The following is a 14836-nucleotide window of genomic DNA, read 5'->3' on the forward strand; positions in this document are numbered from 1 at the left end:
TTCTTTGGACAGTAGCTTTGATTATATTAACTGCAGTATAGACTTACCATTGCCTAGACTTTAGCCACCATGACTTAATTTCTAACATAAAAGGTTATGTTTTTAATTTTTTTCCTCTTTTAGATGCATTTTTCCTGTCCACCCCTCCTTCAGAATCATCGCACTGGCAGAGCCACCTGTGATTGGAAGCACAACACAGCAGTGGCTGGGGCCAGAATTCCTGACCATGTTCTTTTTCCATTACATGAAACCACTTGACAAAAGTGAAGAAAGCCAAGTGATTAAGGAAATGGTAAGAGTGAGGCCAGCTCTAGCCTGAGCCTCCAGTTTTTCTCTTTTTAGGATACTCTGACTCCTACTAAAGCAAAATTGGATATTTTTGGCTTTTTCTCCTCACTGACTTCCATATTTCCTCACATAATGGTTCTGAAACGTGACCTTTTTACAGAACCATCTGGAGGATTTGGTAAAAATGCAGGTTGCTGAGTCCGTTGGTCTGGGATATGGTGCACAGGAATCTGCATTTCTAAAGCTCTTAGGTGACACTGATGTTGCTGCTGCTGGTCTTTGGACCCCACTTTGAGCACCAGGGACTTAGGCTGTCTCTCCTCTTTCTTCGTGTGGAGGCAGTTTGGGGATTCCTCTTTCTTTTATATTCAGCCAAAGGTGGCTATTTTAAGTTCCTACTGTAAAGGGAGATTAAGTATATCTTAGCTCCTTAGATTCTGTAGAAAATACTAAGGAAGCCTGGTTCCCTCGGGACTGTAATATGAGGCCTTTAGCTATTTCACAATAGTTAAAGAGTCCAGCTATTGTTAATACAATGAGAACAGTTTGTGCAACATGGATGTAACCTGGCAGCCAAAGAGAGTGGTCTGGAATGCGCATGTGTGAACAATGACGACTTCACTGTGATGGTCAGTGGGTCAGTATACACTGTTGAGTGAGCATGTGTGCTGTGTGGCCATATTATTTGAAATGTATGTGTGAGTAGAGCAACAAATTTGCATCCAGTTTTGCGTTAAGGTTGAATATTCCTCCACGGAAACTATTCTGATGATTCAGAAGGCTGCAGCTATGGGCAACTGGTGATCGGCAGCTTCATCATGACTAAAGTGCCTGCTCATGCATCATGTCTCATGCAGAGGTTTTTGGCCAAACATGGAATCAACCAGGTGACTCAGCCCAGATTTGGTGTTCTGCGAATTCTGGCTTTTCCCAAAACTAAAATCATCTTAGAAAAGGAAGATATTTCAGACTGACTGTGAGATTCAGGAAAATACAGTGGGGCAGCTGATGGCAATTAGAACTGTGTGAGGTCCCAAGCTGCCTACCTTGAAGGGGACTGAGGCATTATTGTACATGTACATGTTTCATGTATCTTGTATCTTTTTCAATAAATATGTCTATTTTCCATAGTACATGGCTGGATACCTTCCGGAAAAACCTCATATATCCTATCCTATACTTACCTGATTAGTTGTCTGTTGGCTTGAAATATATGTAATCCATCACTTCGTGTCTGTCTTAAGTGGCATTGTAGTTAGCATTTTCTAAAACTATACTATTTTATGTACTAGTACTGGCCATAAATTTTTAAAATTTAGTTTCTCAGTTGTATTTCAACTCATCAATAGCTACATGGGTGCTTTGGCTAACATATTAGAAAGCATATGTAACAAACATTTTCGTCTTCATAGAAAGTTCTACTGGATGGTGTTATTAGACGTCACAAGTAATAATCTTACATCTCTGTCTATTAAGTTACATTAAACATTAACACTCATCCTTTTTAAAATTACAGAATGAATTTTTAGCTCTTGTGAGCATGGCTGAGAATAAGGGCATAGGTTTTAAAGACAAACAACTTACCTTTAAGTGCCAAATTCACTATTTATTAGCCTGCATATCTTGGATAAATCACTCAACCCTAATTTCTTCATCAAATGATGGTAATACTTCCGGCCAAGATGGAGGTGTAGGTGGAAACATTGTGCTTCCTTACACAACCAAATTTAAAGACAACAAAGATTTAGAAACAAAAATGCAACCAAACAGACAGAAAAGTAAACTGTACCAAAGTCTGACAACAACGAACTAGACCTGTAAGAGGGACAAATTCGGTGGCGGTGGAGGAGAGGGGTCCTGGCAAGAGGAGGCAGTGTTTGGTGACCCGGTGGGTACAGATGGAAACCCAGTAAGCCTCCCAATGTGGCTGGCTGACAGTGGACACACAATTGCATGCAGAGAAACCAGGCAGGTTTAAAAACCATTAGTGAGACAGACTGTGCAACCCAGGGCTCCAGCGATGGAAATAAAGCCTAAAAGCACCAATTGAAAAAACTTTCAGGGGCTGAGGTACCGGGAGAGGCTCCTAGCCCCACAGGAGAGTTCATTGGGGAGACCCACAGGGTCCTAGAATGAATACAAGAGCACACACCCAGGAACCACCACCAGAAGGGCCCAATTTGCTTGTGGGAAGCAGAATAGGGGACCAAAATCCAGGAGACAGTGGAACAATGCCACTGCTCTCTCTCTGACCCCACCCCCAGTCACGACCGCACGACTGGAATGACCCACCCTGGTGAACACCTAAACTTTCACCCCTCATATGTAACAGGTGGGAACAAACCAAAACATTGTGGCTCAAGCAGAAGAACAGCTGAAAGCCCCAGAGCCAATACTTCTAAGCAACCAAGAGATAGCCAACCTGTAGGATGCACAGTTCAAAAAAAATGGTGATCAGGATGCTCACTGAACTGCTTGATTTTAGTCACAAATTAGATGAAAACATGAAGGCCACACTAAGTGAAATGAAGCAAATTGCACAGGGAACCAATAGTGATGGAAACAAATATGGGACTAAAATCAATGGAGTGGACCAGGGAGGAAGAAATAAATGGCCAAACAGAAAAGAATGAAGAAGCAAGAATTTAAAAAAAATGAGGAGGGCTTAGGAACCTCTAGGACATCTTTAAACATTCCAACATCAGAATCATAGGGGTACCAGAAGGAGAAGAGGAAGAGCAACAAGTAGAAAAGTTATCTGAACAAATAATAAAAGAGAACTTCCCTAATCTGGCAAAGGAAATAGACTTCCAGGAAGTCCGGGAAGCTCAGAGAGTCCCAAAGAAGTTGGACCCAAAGAGGAACACACCAAGGCACATCATAATTACATTAGCCAAGATTAAAATGAAGGAGAGAATTCTAGAAGCAGCAAGAGATAAGGAGATAATTACCTACAAAGGAGTTCCCATCAGACTGTCAGCGGATTTCTCAAAAGAGACCTTACAGGCAAGAAGGGGCTGAAAAGAAGTATTCCAAATCATGAAAAGCGAGGACCTACATCCAAGATTGCTCTGTCCAGCAAAGCTTTCATTTAGAATGGAAGGACAGATAAAGTGCTTCTCAGATAAGGTCAAGTTCAAGGAGTTCATCATCACCAAGCCTTTATTATATGAAATGTTAAAGGGACTTATCTCAGAAAAAGAAGATAAAAATATGAACAGTGAAAGGACAGCAAACTCACAGTTATTAACAACCACACCTAAAATAAAAGCAAACTAAGAGGACAGCTAGATCAAGAGTGGAACCATAGAAATGGAGATCACATGGAGGGATAGCAACAGGGGAGTGGGAGGAGGAGAAGTGGGGAGAAGGTACAGAGAATAAGTAGCATAGAGGGTAGGTAGAAAAGATACAGTGGGGAGGGCAAGAATAATATGGGAAATGTAGAAGCTAAAAAACTTGTGACACATGGACATGAACTAAAGGTAGGAAATGGTGGGGAGGGGGTGTGCAGGGTGAAGGGGAATAAAGGGGGGAAAGTGGGACAACTGTAATGGCATAATCAATAAAATATATTTTTAAAAAGATGGTGATAATACTGTTTACATCACAGGATTGATTTAAAGAATAAGTGAGATAAAGTATGTACTGAATAGAACTTAGAATTTTAAAAAGTTTAAATCACTTAAATTACCAAATAAACCCTGAACAGTTTGCTTCTGAAATGGCCACAGACTACTAGTCACTGAGTCATTATTTTAACATTTCTTCCTTATTTTTTAAACTAAAGTTTTAAATATATTATTAACTAATATTTTCTTATAATCAACTAAATATTTAATTAGATTAAATTTGTTATAGTTAGGGCAATCTATATGTGTTATTTGGGTAACTACTCTTTATAGTTCATTGAGAAACTGATCATGTTGCTTAGGTATGCAACGTGAAAAAATGGACAGCTTGAGCATCCATTCCTGATACAAGGATACCTTATGTGACTTAGTAGTCTTGCAGTAAGATTACTACTAAATGAATAAGTTTGGGTTCAGTAAGAAAGGGCCTAAATTATATAGGGCCTAAAAAATTATGCTAAAGCTAACAAAAAATGAAATGATAATATATGAAAGGTTTTTTATAACAAATATAAGATTTATTTTTAAATATATTTTATCAATTATTCTATTACAGTTATCCCATTGCCCCCCTTCACTCCCCTCTGCCCTGCGCACCCCCTCCCACCCACATTCCTTCCCCCCTTTAGTTCATGTCTATGGGTCATAGATGTAAGTTCTTTGGCTTCTACATTTCCCGTACTATTCTTACCCTCCCACTTTCTGTTTTCTATCTACCATCTATGCTACTTACTCTCTGTACCTTTTCCCCCTCTCTCCTCCCACTCCCCTGTTGCTAACCCTCCATGTGATCTTCATTTTTGTGGTTCTGTTCCTGTTCTAGTTGTTTGCTTAGTTGCTTTTGTTTTCTTTTTTAGGTGTGGTTGTTAATGATTGTGAGTTTGCTGTCATTTTACTGTTCATATTTTTATCTTCTTTTTCTTAGATAAATGCCTTTGGTATCTCCTATGATAAGGGCTTGGTGATGATGAACTCTTTTAACTTGACCTTATCTGAGAAGCACTATATCTGCCCTTCCATTACAAATGAAAGCTTTGCTGGATAGAGCAATGTTGGGTGTACGTCTTTGGATTTCATGACATGGAATACTTCTTTCCAGCCCCTTCTTGCCTCTAAGGTTTCTTTTGAGAGAACAGCTGATACTCTTATGGGAACTCTTTTGTAGGTAATTGTCTCCTTTTCTCTTGCTGCTTTTAGAATTCTCTCCTTCATTTTAATCTTGGCTAATGTAATTATGATATGCCTTGGTGTGTTCCTCCTTGGGTCCAACTTCTTTGGAACTCTCTGAGCTTCCTGGACTTCCTGGAAGTCTATTTCCTTTGCCAGAATGGAAGTTCTCTTTTATTATTTGTTCAGATAACCTTTCTACTTGTTGCTCTTCCTCTTCTCCTTCTGGTACCCCTATGATTCTGATGTTGGAGTGTTTAAATATGTCCTGGGGGTTCCTAAGTTTCTCCTCATTTTTTTGAATTCTCATTTCTTTATTCTTTTCTGGTTGGATGTTTCTTTCGTCCTTCTGGTGCACTCCCTTGATTTGAGTCCCAGTTTTCTTTCCATCAATATTGGTTCCCTGTACATTTGCCTTCATTTCACTTAGTATAGCCTTCATTTTTTCATCTAATGTGTGATCAAATTCAATGAAATATGTGAGCATTCTGATTATCAGTATTTTGTACTGTGCATCTGATAGGTTGGCTATCTGTTCATTGCTTAGTTGTATTTTTTCTGGAACTTTGATCTGTTCTTTCATTCAGGCCATTTTTTTGTCTTGATGAGCCTGTTAGGTGGTGAGGGGTGGAGACTTAGGTGTTCACCCAGGCTGGGTAACCCCTGTCACTGTGTGGTGAGGCTGTATGTGGGGGAGGGGTCCAAGAGGGAACAATGGCGTTTGCTCTGCCCTCTGCCATATTTCACTCATTTCCTCCACTTCCCACAAGCAAATTGGGCCCTTCTGGTTCTGGTTCCTGTGTGGGTGGGCTTATGTGTATTCTAGAACCCTGTGGGTCTCTCCAGGGAACTCTCCTGTGAAGCTGGGAATTTCTCCTGTTGGGCCCTCAATCCCCACAGGTGTTTTCAGTGAGTGGTTTGAGGCTTTATTTCCCGTCGCGGGGGCCCTGGGTTGTGCAGTGCATCCCACTCCCCAGTTGTTTCTCCCGGTTTCTCAGTGGACCCCCTAGTCTGCCCGCTGATGCCTTGCCCACCAGCTGCAGCCTTGTGCACCCTGTTCCACAATCCGCCACCTCACTGGGTCTGTGAGCCACCGCCTTGCCTTGACTTCTCTTTGCCCAGCTGCCCCTCTCTTCCCCTCCCTGTTCCTCCTACCAGCCTGGATGGATGTGTTTTCTTTACCTCCCTGGTTGTTGGTTACCATATAGTTCGATTTTCTTTCAGTTCTGTTTTTTTTTTGTTTTTAAATTGTTGTTGTCCTTCTTTTGGTTGTGCTAGGAGGCAGAATATGTCTACCTACGCCTCCATCTTGGCTGGAAGTCCAAGATATGAATTTTTTATAGACATATTATATGCCAATCTCTGAATTAGAGGCTCCTTTCAGTTTTAGCTGGTGGTAGAATTGTAAATAGGAAGAGTAGCTTGGTTTTAATTACCTGATTCTTTTTTTTTAAGATTTTATTTATTTATCTTTAGAGAGGAAGGGAAGGAGAGAGGGAGAGAAATATCAGTGTATGGTTGCTTCTTGTGAGTCCCCTGCTGGGAACTGGCCTGCAACCCAGCATGTGCCCTGAGTGGAAATTGAACCGCGATCGTGTGATTCGCAGGCCCGAGCTCAATCCACTGAGCTACACCAGCCAGGGCTTAATTACCTGATTCTTAAAGAGAAAGGCGAATGGTTTGATGTAAGCATTTTCTGAGAAGATGAATAAGTAAATTTTCCATGAATTAAAGATGTAAGGTATTATTTGTTAAGTAGCTATGATTTTTGATTCGTCGATCAGATATTCTAATTCGTTCTTTCTGTCTTTCCTCAATTCTCTTATAAAATAGGTCCCTAATATGCCTCAGGAAGCTTTGGACAAATTGTTATCATTTACTTACAAACTCAGAGAAACACAGGATCCAACGGTAAGTTGGGATTTTCTGTTGTTGACAGGCTGCTGCTCTTTGTTCTTAGAATTCAGTGCTTTAACATCTGTTTTTTAAGCTGGTATTTTCATGCCCGTGTTATGCTTTGTCCTATGAATATGTTTTACTCTTTTAATGAGTTTTACATTTCTTCCAGCTCCTCATGGCTGATATCATAGGAAAAAATTTTAGCTGTAGAGGTGTACCATATTTTGCTGTGTACGGTGCGCCCTTTTTGCCCAAATTTTTTAGGGGAAAGTAAGGATGCGCATTATACATGGATAGTACTAATTCTTATGTATAATTTGCAAAACATCGGTGCATATTATACACGGGAGGCATTATACATGGCAAAATATGATACTTGGTACTCCTGGGGTTCAGCTTTGCTCCTTCTGTCTCCTATACTGAGCAATCTCATCTCCTATGGCTTCAAGTACTATCTTTACAGTAATGCCTATGTCTTTATCTTCAGCTTCTAACTTCTCTTTTCTGATCGATTCTTTATTTCTAATTATATTTCCATGCTGGAATAGTATGTTGGAAAGCTCTAGAGCTGTCACCATCTAATTCCAAGTCTCAGTGTTCTCATCTGTAAAATGGGAACAGCACCATATATCTCATAGGGAGGTTGTGATGATGGGAGGTTGTGATGATGAGAAGGTTGTGAATAAACACTCTTTCCCCTGTAAATCTACCTATTCCTTATTTGATTTCTTGACTTTGTTAATAACTTGTCTACTAAATTATCTAAATTAGAAACCTCAACATCACTGTTGATTCCTTGCTTTCCCAGTATTTCTACTTAATTTGAAAGAAAATCTTATTAATTTAGTATCTTGATGTCTATTCTGTGCTCTGATCTATTGTCAGGTATTATACTTGTATTAGATTTCATAATCTTTCTCCTAGAATGTTGTTACTTTCTCTTGTCTGCCTTCTTCACCAATAATCCATTCCTTTTATGGTCCTCTATTACTTTCCTGTGTTGTTATTACACATTATCATAAATTGGTGATTTATGACAAAAAAAACTTTATTTTCTCACAGTTCTGGACACCAAAAGTTTGAAATGAAGCTAAAATCCAGGTGTCAGCAGAATCACATTCCCTTGGAAGTTCAAAGGAAGAATCCATTCCCTTCCTCTGCCAGTTTCTGGTGGCTGCTGGTGTTCCTTGACTCATGGCCTTGTCACTTGACTTTTTACCCCCATGTTCACATCACCTTCACTCTGTGTGTCTGTGTCAGATATTTTTCTGCTTCTTTTTCATAAGGATGCATAACTTCATTTAGTGGCCATCCAGATAATGCAGGATAATCTCCACATCTCAAAAATCTTTAATGCTGTCTGCAGAGTCAGCTTTGCCATGGAAGGTAAAATTCACAGGTTTCAGTGATTAGGATGTGAATATCTTTTGCGGGGAGGGACTGTTTTCTAGCTATCACAGGAGACCTCATCTCCAACTGCTTTCCCCTCACTCATTCTTTTTGGTTACACCATTCTCCTTTTTGGTCCTTGAACAAACTAGCACCCTTGCCACTTGAATGCCCTAGCGCCCTTGCCACTCAGGTCCTCCTTCAAGGTAGCTACAGGTTTGCTGCCTTGCCCTGATTGGATTTGCTCAGATGTCTTCTTTTCAGTGAAGGCTTCCTGAAGCACTCTATTTAAAATCATATATCCTCCCCACTTTATTCTTTTCTCTCTGTTTTAAGGTTTTTCATAGGGTTTATTACCCTTTGATATAATATGTTTTATTCATTTTTTAAATTTTTTTTAGAAAGATTTTATTTATTTATCTTTAGAGAGGAAAGGAAGGAGAGAAGGAGAGAAACATCAATGTATGGTTGCCTCTCGTGAGTCCCCTGCTGGGAACTGGCCTGCAACCCAGGCATGTGCCCTGACTGGGAATCTAACTGCGATCGTGTGGTGCGCAGGCCCGCCCTCAATCCACTGAGCTATACCAGCCAGGGCGTTTTATTCATTTTTTTTAATGAAGGGAAGAAACATCAATGTGTGAGAGAAACATCAGTCAGTTGCCTTTTGTACATCCCCAGCTGGGGACTAGGCCCGTAATGCTGACTTGTGCTCTGACCAGGAATCAAACTGGTGACCTTGCCCTCTGTGAGGTGATGCCATGCCAGTCAGGGTTGTTTTACTCATTTTTTTTTGTCTGTTTCCCCTCACTCAGATTTTAGTTCTTAGATGGTGAGTTTTATTTATTTTGCTCCCTGCTGTATTCCCAGCATCTGGAACTTTGCCTACTATGTAGGAGATGTTCAATAAATATCTGTTAAATGAATGAATGAATAAATGAATGAATCTTCTATTTGTCCCAGAAATGATCTTTCCCTAATTTATTTCCTAAGTTCTTCCCGTTCTTTACAGCTTTTAAGAGATGGATTCTCTTTGTCTGAAGTCTGAAGGACAGCCTGTGAGGCCGGTTCCATCCCACCCTGGCTGCTTTTCCAGCCTCCTTTCCTACAGCCTCCTTTGAAAAGCACCCTTAGCTCGTCCACATGCTGCGTCTCGCTGTTGTCTAAGCCCAGCACTTACCCCAAATGTCTCTGCCTTAGATAATGCCTGGAGTGTGCTTTTTCTCTGTTCACTTGCAGTCAGGTTCCCTGTTGTAGCAGGTGTCTCTTAGTCCCCTTAGGCATGAGTAACCTCTATATCCAATCTTCTATTGTGATGTTTGGCATATGCTTTTTATATTGACCTTTTTATATTGACCAAATTGTATCACAGTGTATTTTTATCTCTCCAATTAGTATTTGAACCCCTTGAGGACAAGTCTTTTGCATTCTCTTATTATCATTTTCTAGTCTGGTGCCTGAGACGTAGTAGATACTTAAATGTTTGATGAATGAGTGAATAAATTGATTAATTAATAGATTGTCTCTAGAATTTTATCTCCTGGAAAACATGTTGCATTTTGGAAAAAGAAAATAATTCTTTAAGAGGAATAAGAGAAAAATTACTGTTATTGTTTTTCAAGATTTTATTTATTTATCTTTAGAGGTGAAGGGAAGGAGAGAGGAAGAGAAATATCAGTATATGGTTGCCTCTTGAACTGGCCTGCAACCCAGGCATATGCCCTGGCTGGGAATCAAACCGTGGTTGTTTGGTTTGCAGGCCCGTGCTCAATCCACTGAGCTATACCAGGCAGGGCAGAAAAATTATTTTTAATAATTTTGATCAGAATCCTTATATCTTTTAGCTGAAGTACTATTATTAATCATGCTAATATGAAAAATCCTTAAAGTATACTCTTAAACTGTACGGCCACAGTAATTAAGGGAATGTGCTCATATTCTAACTTGGTTTTTTGCAAGATAAAACTACAGTTGGAAATTTGGTATTATAAATATTAAATATATTTTTCAACTAAAGTATACTCTCAATGTTTAATGGCTACTGTGAGAACAGAGGTAACCAAACCCTTTATTCAGCACTACAATGGCTGAATGTAAAGCTTTATTCTCATTGTTTAAAAAACACTGGATATTATTGAAAAGCATTTTGGCTTTAACTGAGAGACCTGGTATTTTTCAAAATCATGAGAAACACTTACTGATCGCTGGAATGAAAGGTGAAGCCTGAACTGTGTCACACTTGGAATGAGAATAGGATGGTGTACCCTAGGAAGTTACCATGGGGTTTATTAGGACTCTTGTCATGAGAATCCTCTCGTTGGAGTTATCTGTCAAACATTTTCTATGATTAAGATAGTCATGGTCCCAGGCATTAAGGATGGGAATTGCTGAGTCATACTTAACTGCTGATACTTTCAGTCATACTGACTGAAATAATCTTGTCCTCAGTTCTTCCTTTTTTCTGATATCCATCAGTTGTCAAACCCTTTGAGATATTTTTTTGATCCCTTCTATTCTTTTTGCTAGTAACCTCACTGTAGAACTTTATCTTTTTGTAGGCAGATTCCTGTCTCAATTCTGTCTGCCCTTCAACTACTTTACATACAGCTGCCGGATTAATCTTTCTAAACTCATGTTTCTTTGTTGCACATAAAAAAGCCCTACTGCCTTTAGGAGCCAGGCCAAACTCCTCAAAGTGTCAGTCACAGGTCTTTGTTATGTGGGAGCAAAGCTCTCAGCAGCCTTCTAATACAGCTGGGCTGGTTTCCTCATGTTCTACATGTATTTCTGTTCCTTATGCATTTATGCCTTTTGTCTGTAGCATTTCTCCTTCCCACCTGAACATTTCAAGCAAGTGCTCCACTTATTTTGGGATTAAATTATATGCTATTTTGAATTGCAATTTTTCTTTCTTATATTTAAATATTGTCTCCAGGCCTAGAACACAAATTTGTTAGAAGCAAGATGAAACAATATTTGCTTAGAGGTGACTTCTTTGAAACTTTGTGTTTTTTAATAGGAAAAAAAAGATATGTTATAAAAGGTGGTCATGCTCCCGACCTAGTCCCCAAAGAGCCGTTGAACTAACCCATGTTGTAGCTGAAATATAATGCTAATAACAGCAGAGCAGTATTTCATAGAGCTATGAAATACATGAGGAAGGAAAAGTCAATTCACTCTTTCTTCTTGGGACATGTAGAGATGACCTTAAGTGAAATGTTGAAAACAAGCAAATGTTTAGTATGTCTTTTTCATCTTCTAATTGTCCATTTTGAGCCCTTTGTTAATGTCATAGAGTTCCTTTCTCCATTCCCTCAGGTGCTCAGAGCCGCTGTACTGCCTTCGTCACTCTGTGACATTTCACTCAGGCCTGTTCTGCCCCCACCCCCCAACCCGCCAAAGGCCAATTGCTTCAAAGTTCTTCTTTCCTCTGGTTTTCAGTGACAATCCTTTCTCTCCTCTTGTTACTGATCTAAGTTATTAATTCAGCCAGTAATAACCTGATTCATTAAGTTAATTCTAATGTATAGGTTACATTCTGTTCTTCCATTAGATTTTTTTTTTATTTTGAAGGGGCTTTTAACTATAATTACTAGTATTTGTTGCATATCCGTATGTGCCCTACGCTAAGTGCTTTAGAATAATTTTCTAATTTAATTCTCAAAATGACCTTAAATCAAGACATCATTATTGCTATTGTAAAGATGAGGAACTTAGGCTTGAAGAAATTAAGAAATTTCTCAAGGTCACATAGCTAATAAATGGGACCTTGTCTTTTTTTATTTCAGAGCTTATAATCTTTACCATTACATTATGCTTCCTGCAAGGTAATTTTAAAATCAAGTTAGTAAACATTTATTGGTATTTACATGTCCTAAGTTCTGCACTAGCAACTCTACCATTGGGATTTCGGGAAGTACCAGAAAACAAGTAAATTTATCCTGACAGCATAGGGGAAGGATTCTGCACCGCAAGCTGCCACTGAAGGGACAAATTCATTGACATCTCTGTGGTCAGCAGCCTAAATTGCCCATTACTCTTTTTTGTATTTCAAAAGCCATAGATTTACTTAAATCTCTAAGCATTTTTAGGATAGCTTAACAATTCAGCTTTGTGTAAGCAGAAAAAAATTAAAAATATTTAATTGTACATAAGGGCTATTTTATATCCTTCCTCCATTCAGCCTCCACCCCCCCAAAAAATATATATATATATACAGCATTTAGTACAATGAAAACAATTTAATTGATAAACACTTTTCATAGACTAAAAAAACTATCTTCAAGAATGTTTGAAATGTTCATTGCTTTCTGTTTGTTTTTATGTGTAATTCATTCACAGTACATATGTATTTTAAGTTGAACCTTGTCCTTCAGGAATAATGAATTCTGCTATGATACCCATTTAAAGGGACTTGCAGCAAGTTGAAACAAGACTCTTAACAGGCTGTGTTTGCCTTTTAATAGGCACAGTCATTGGCAGCATCACTTTCTACCAGACAGCTATTGCGGATTTCTCGTCGGCTGTCCCAGTACCCTAATGAAAACCTTCACGGTGCTGTCACTAAAGCCTGCCTTTCCAGGTAACCACATTCCCCTGTCTCACTGAATTCAAGTTTCTGCATCTTTGCGAAAATAGTGACATACGTTTGATTGGTAGTCTGGAAAAAATATTGGTCTGAATATGTAGGTAGCTATTTCAGCCTTGTGTTCAGTTTCAGAACATTGTCTTACATAGGCATAACAATTTTAAGAGGTATTATAGAAAAGAAAGCTTTCTAAGTCACTTGGCTCAAGTCATATAGTGGTAAATATGTAAAAGTATGTTTGGGGTTTGAATGCTAGTGTCATGAGTTTTCTGTGTTAGTGTTCTTAATCATTACACTTCGTGCCTCCCAAATTTCTGTTGGAACTTTCCATGCTTTACAGCACTTCCCTGTTGCCCAAATTGAACAAAACAAACATCTTTTCAGTCTACACTAGTATTTTTCATACCCATTTGTTAGTGGTTATAAATAATTGGCTTATAAAATTTTCTTACAGAATTACACTTGTCATGAAACTGTTTTAAAAGAATAGTAAGCCCTGGCTGGGTGGCTCAGTTGGTTGGTGTCGTCCTGTACAAGTTTGCAGGTGCAATCCCTGGTCAGGGAACATACCTAGGCCCTGGGTTCAGTCTCTGGTTAGGGTGTGGATGGAAGGCAACCGATCAATATTTTTCTCCCTCTTCCTCTCTCTCTAAAATCAATAAACATATTCTTGGGTGAGGATTAAAAAAGAATAATAAGAAAGATTAAGAACAATATTCAGTAGGCCCAGAAGTTTCTTTTAGACCAGTGGTCCCCAAGCACACCAGGGACCAGTTTCATGGAAGATAATTTTTCCAAAGGGGAGGGGGAGACAGGAGGCAGAATTCAGTAATGTGAGTTCACTTACCAGCCACCCCCTCCTTCTGTGTGGCCTGGGTCTTACCAGTACCTGTCTGCAGATTGGAGGTTGGGGACCTGTTTTAGGCTCTTTGCATATGATCTGTGTAGTATTTTTATGATGGTTATAACTGTTGTTTATTCATTCCTTAATACATAAATGGAGTTAAAAGAGAATCTATTTTCAAATTAGGAGAATCTATAATTGTCCTCTACAAATTCAACTCAGTGCATAATTTGACTTGTAAAGTAAGCTCCTTTTGTTGCAAGTTGAGTTTGGTGTATCCAGCTAAAATGAGGCTCCTCTCCAATGTCTTTACAGTAATTCTTTGAATAACTAATAATTATGAAAAATAGTAAAATTCTCTTTTTAATAAAAGCACGCTAGACTTCCAAATGAAAATTAGAAAAAAAATGCTTTAAGTGCTTAGTTTTCAGGGTCATGAGCTGATTAAACCATAAGCAGCCATTACCTACCCAGGTATTTTCTTCATCAGAACTTGGTTATAGACATGTATTTATAGAAGTAAATAGTCAGTGCTAAACAATATAAACAGTTTTGGAGCCAAGGCGAAATAATACTTTGCATATATTAGCATGAAATAATCACATTTTACAGAACTTTATTTATGCCCTGGTAGTTAAATCAACTTTCAATATCCTTTATTTTTAAAAACAAATGAAAATAAATCAAGTAATATGAATTGATCTAAGAAATAAATGAGAGTGATTAGAGTTTGCAGAACAAATATGCATTGTGATATTACTGCATAGTATTTAAACAATGAGCAACTTAAAAATTGTGAGCAGAAAATACATACAAAGGAGCAATATTAAACTGGTAACTTCAGATCAGCAACAATAGATTCCCAGAGGAGTAGATGGCATCTTGAAAGTGTTGAGTGAAAATAACCATCAACCCAAGAAGTCTCTGCTTAGCTAAATAACATTTTTGATGAAGACTAAGTTTACTGCCTTGCTGAAATAAATACAAAGGCAAATATTTCAGCAAGAAGGAAACTGAAATCAGAAGGAAAGA

The 14836-nt window shown here is 38.7% G+C and overlaps 1 protein-coding gene across 3 annotated transcripts in view; it reads left to right on the forward strand.

The window, feature by feature from the left end:
• Positions 1–14836, forward strand: part of VWA8 (von Willebrand factor A domain containing 8) — a 406775-nt gene that overhangs the window by 119609 nt on the left and 272330 nt on the right. For all 3 annotated transcript variants that reach the window (XM_037060277.1, XM_037060261.1, XM_037060267.1), the window contains 3 exons: positions 124–292; positions 6921–6998; positions 12839–12954. In XM_037060277.1, the coding sequence (XP_036916172.1) occupies positions 124–292; positions 6921–6998; positions 12839–12954 (363 nt within the window). The remainder of the gene's footprint in view (positions 1–123; positions 293–6920; positions 6999–12838; positions 12955–14836) is intronic.

Source organism: Sturnira hondurensis, unplaced genomic scaffold (assembly GCF_014824575.4).
Source record: "Sturnira hondurensis isolate 20B ecotype Veracruz unplaced genomic scaffold, ASM1482457v3 Scaffold0001074, whole genome shotgun sequence".
Taxonomy (NCBI): Eukaryota; Metazoa; Chordata; class Mammalia; order Chiroptera; family Phyllostomidae; genus Sturnira; species Sturnira hondurensis.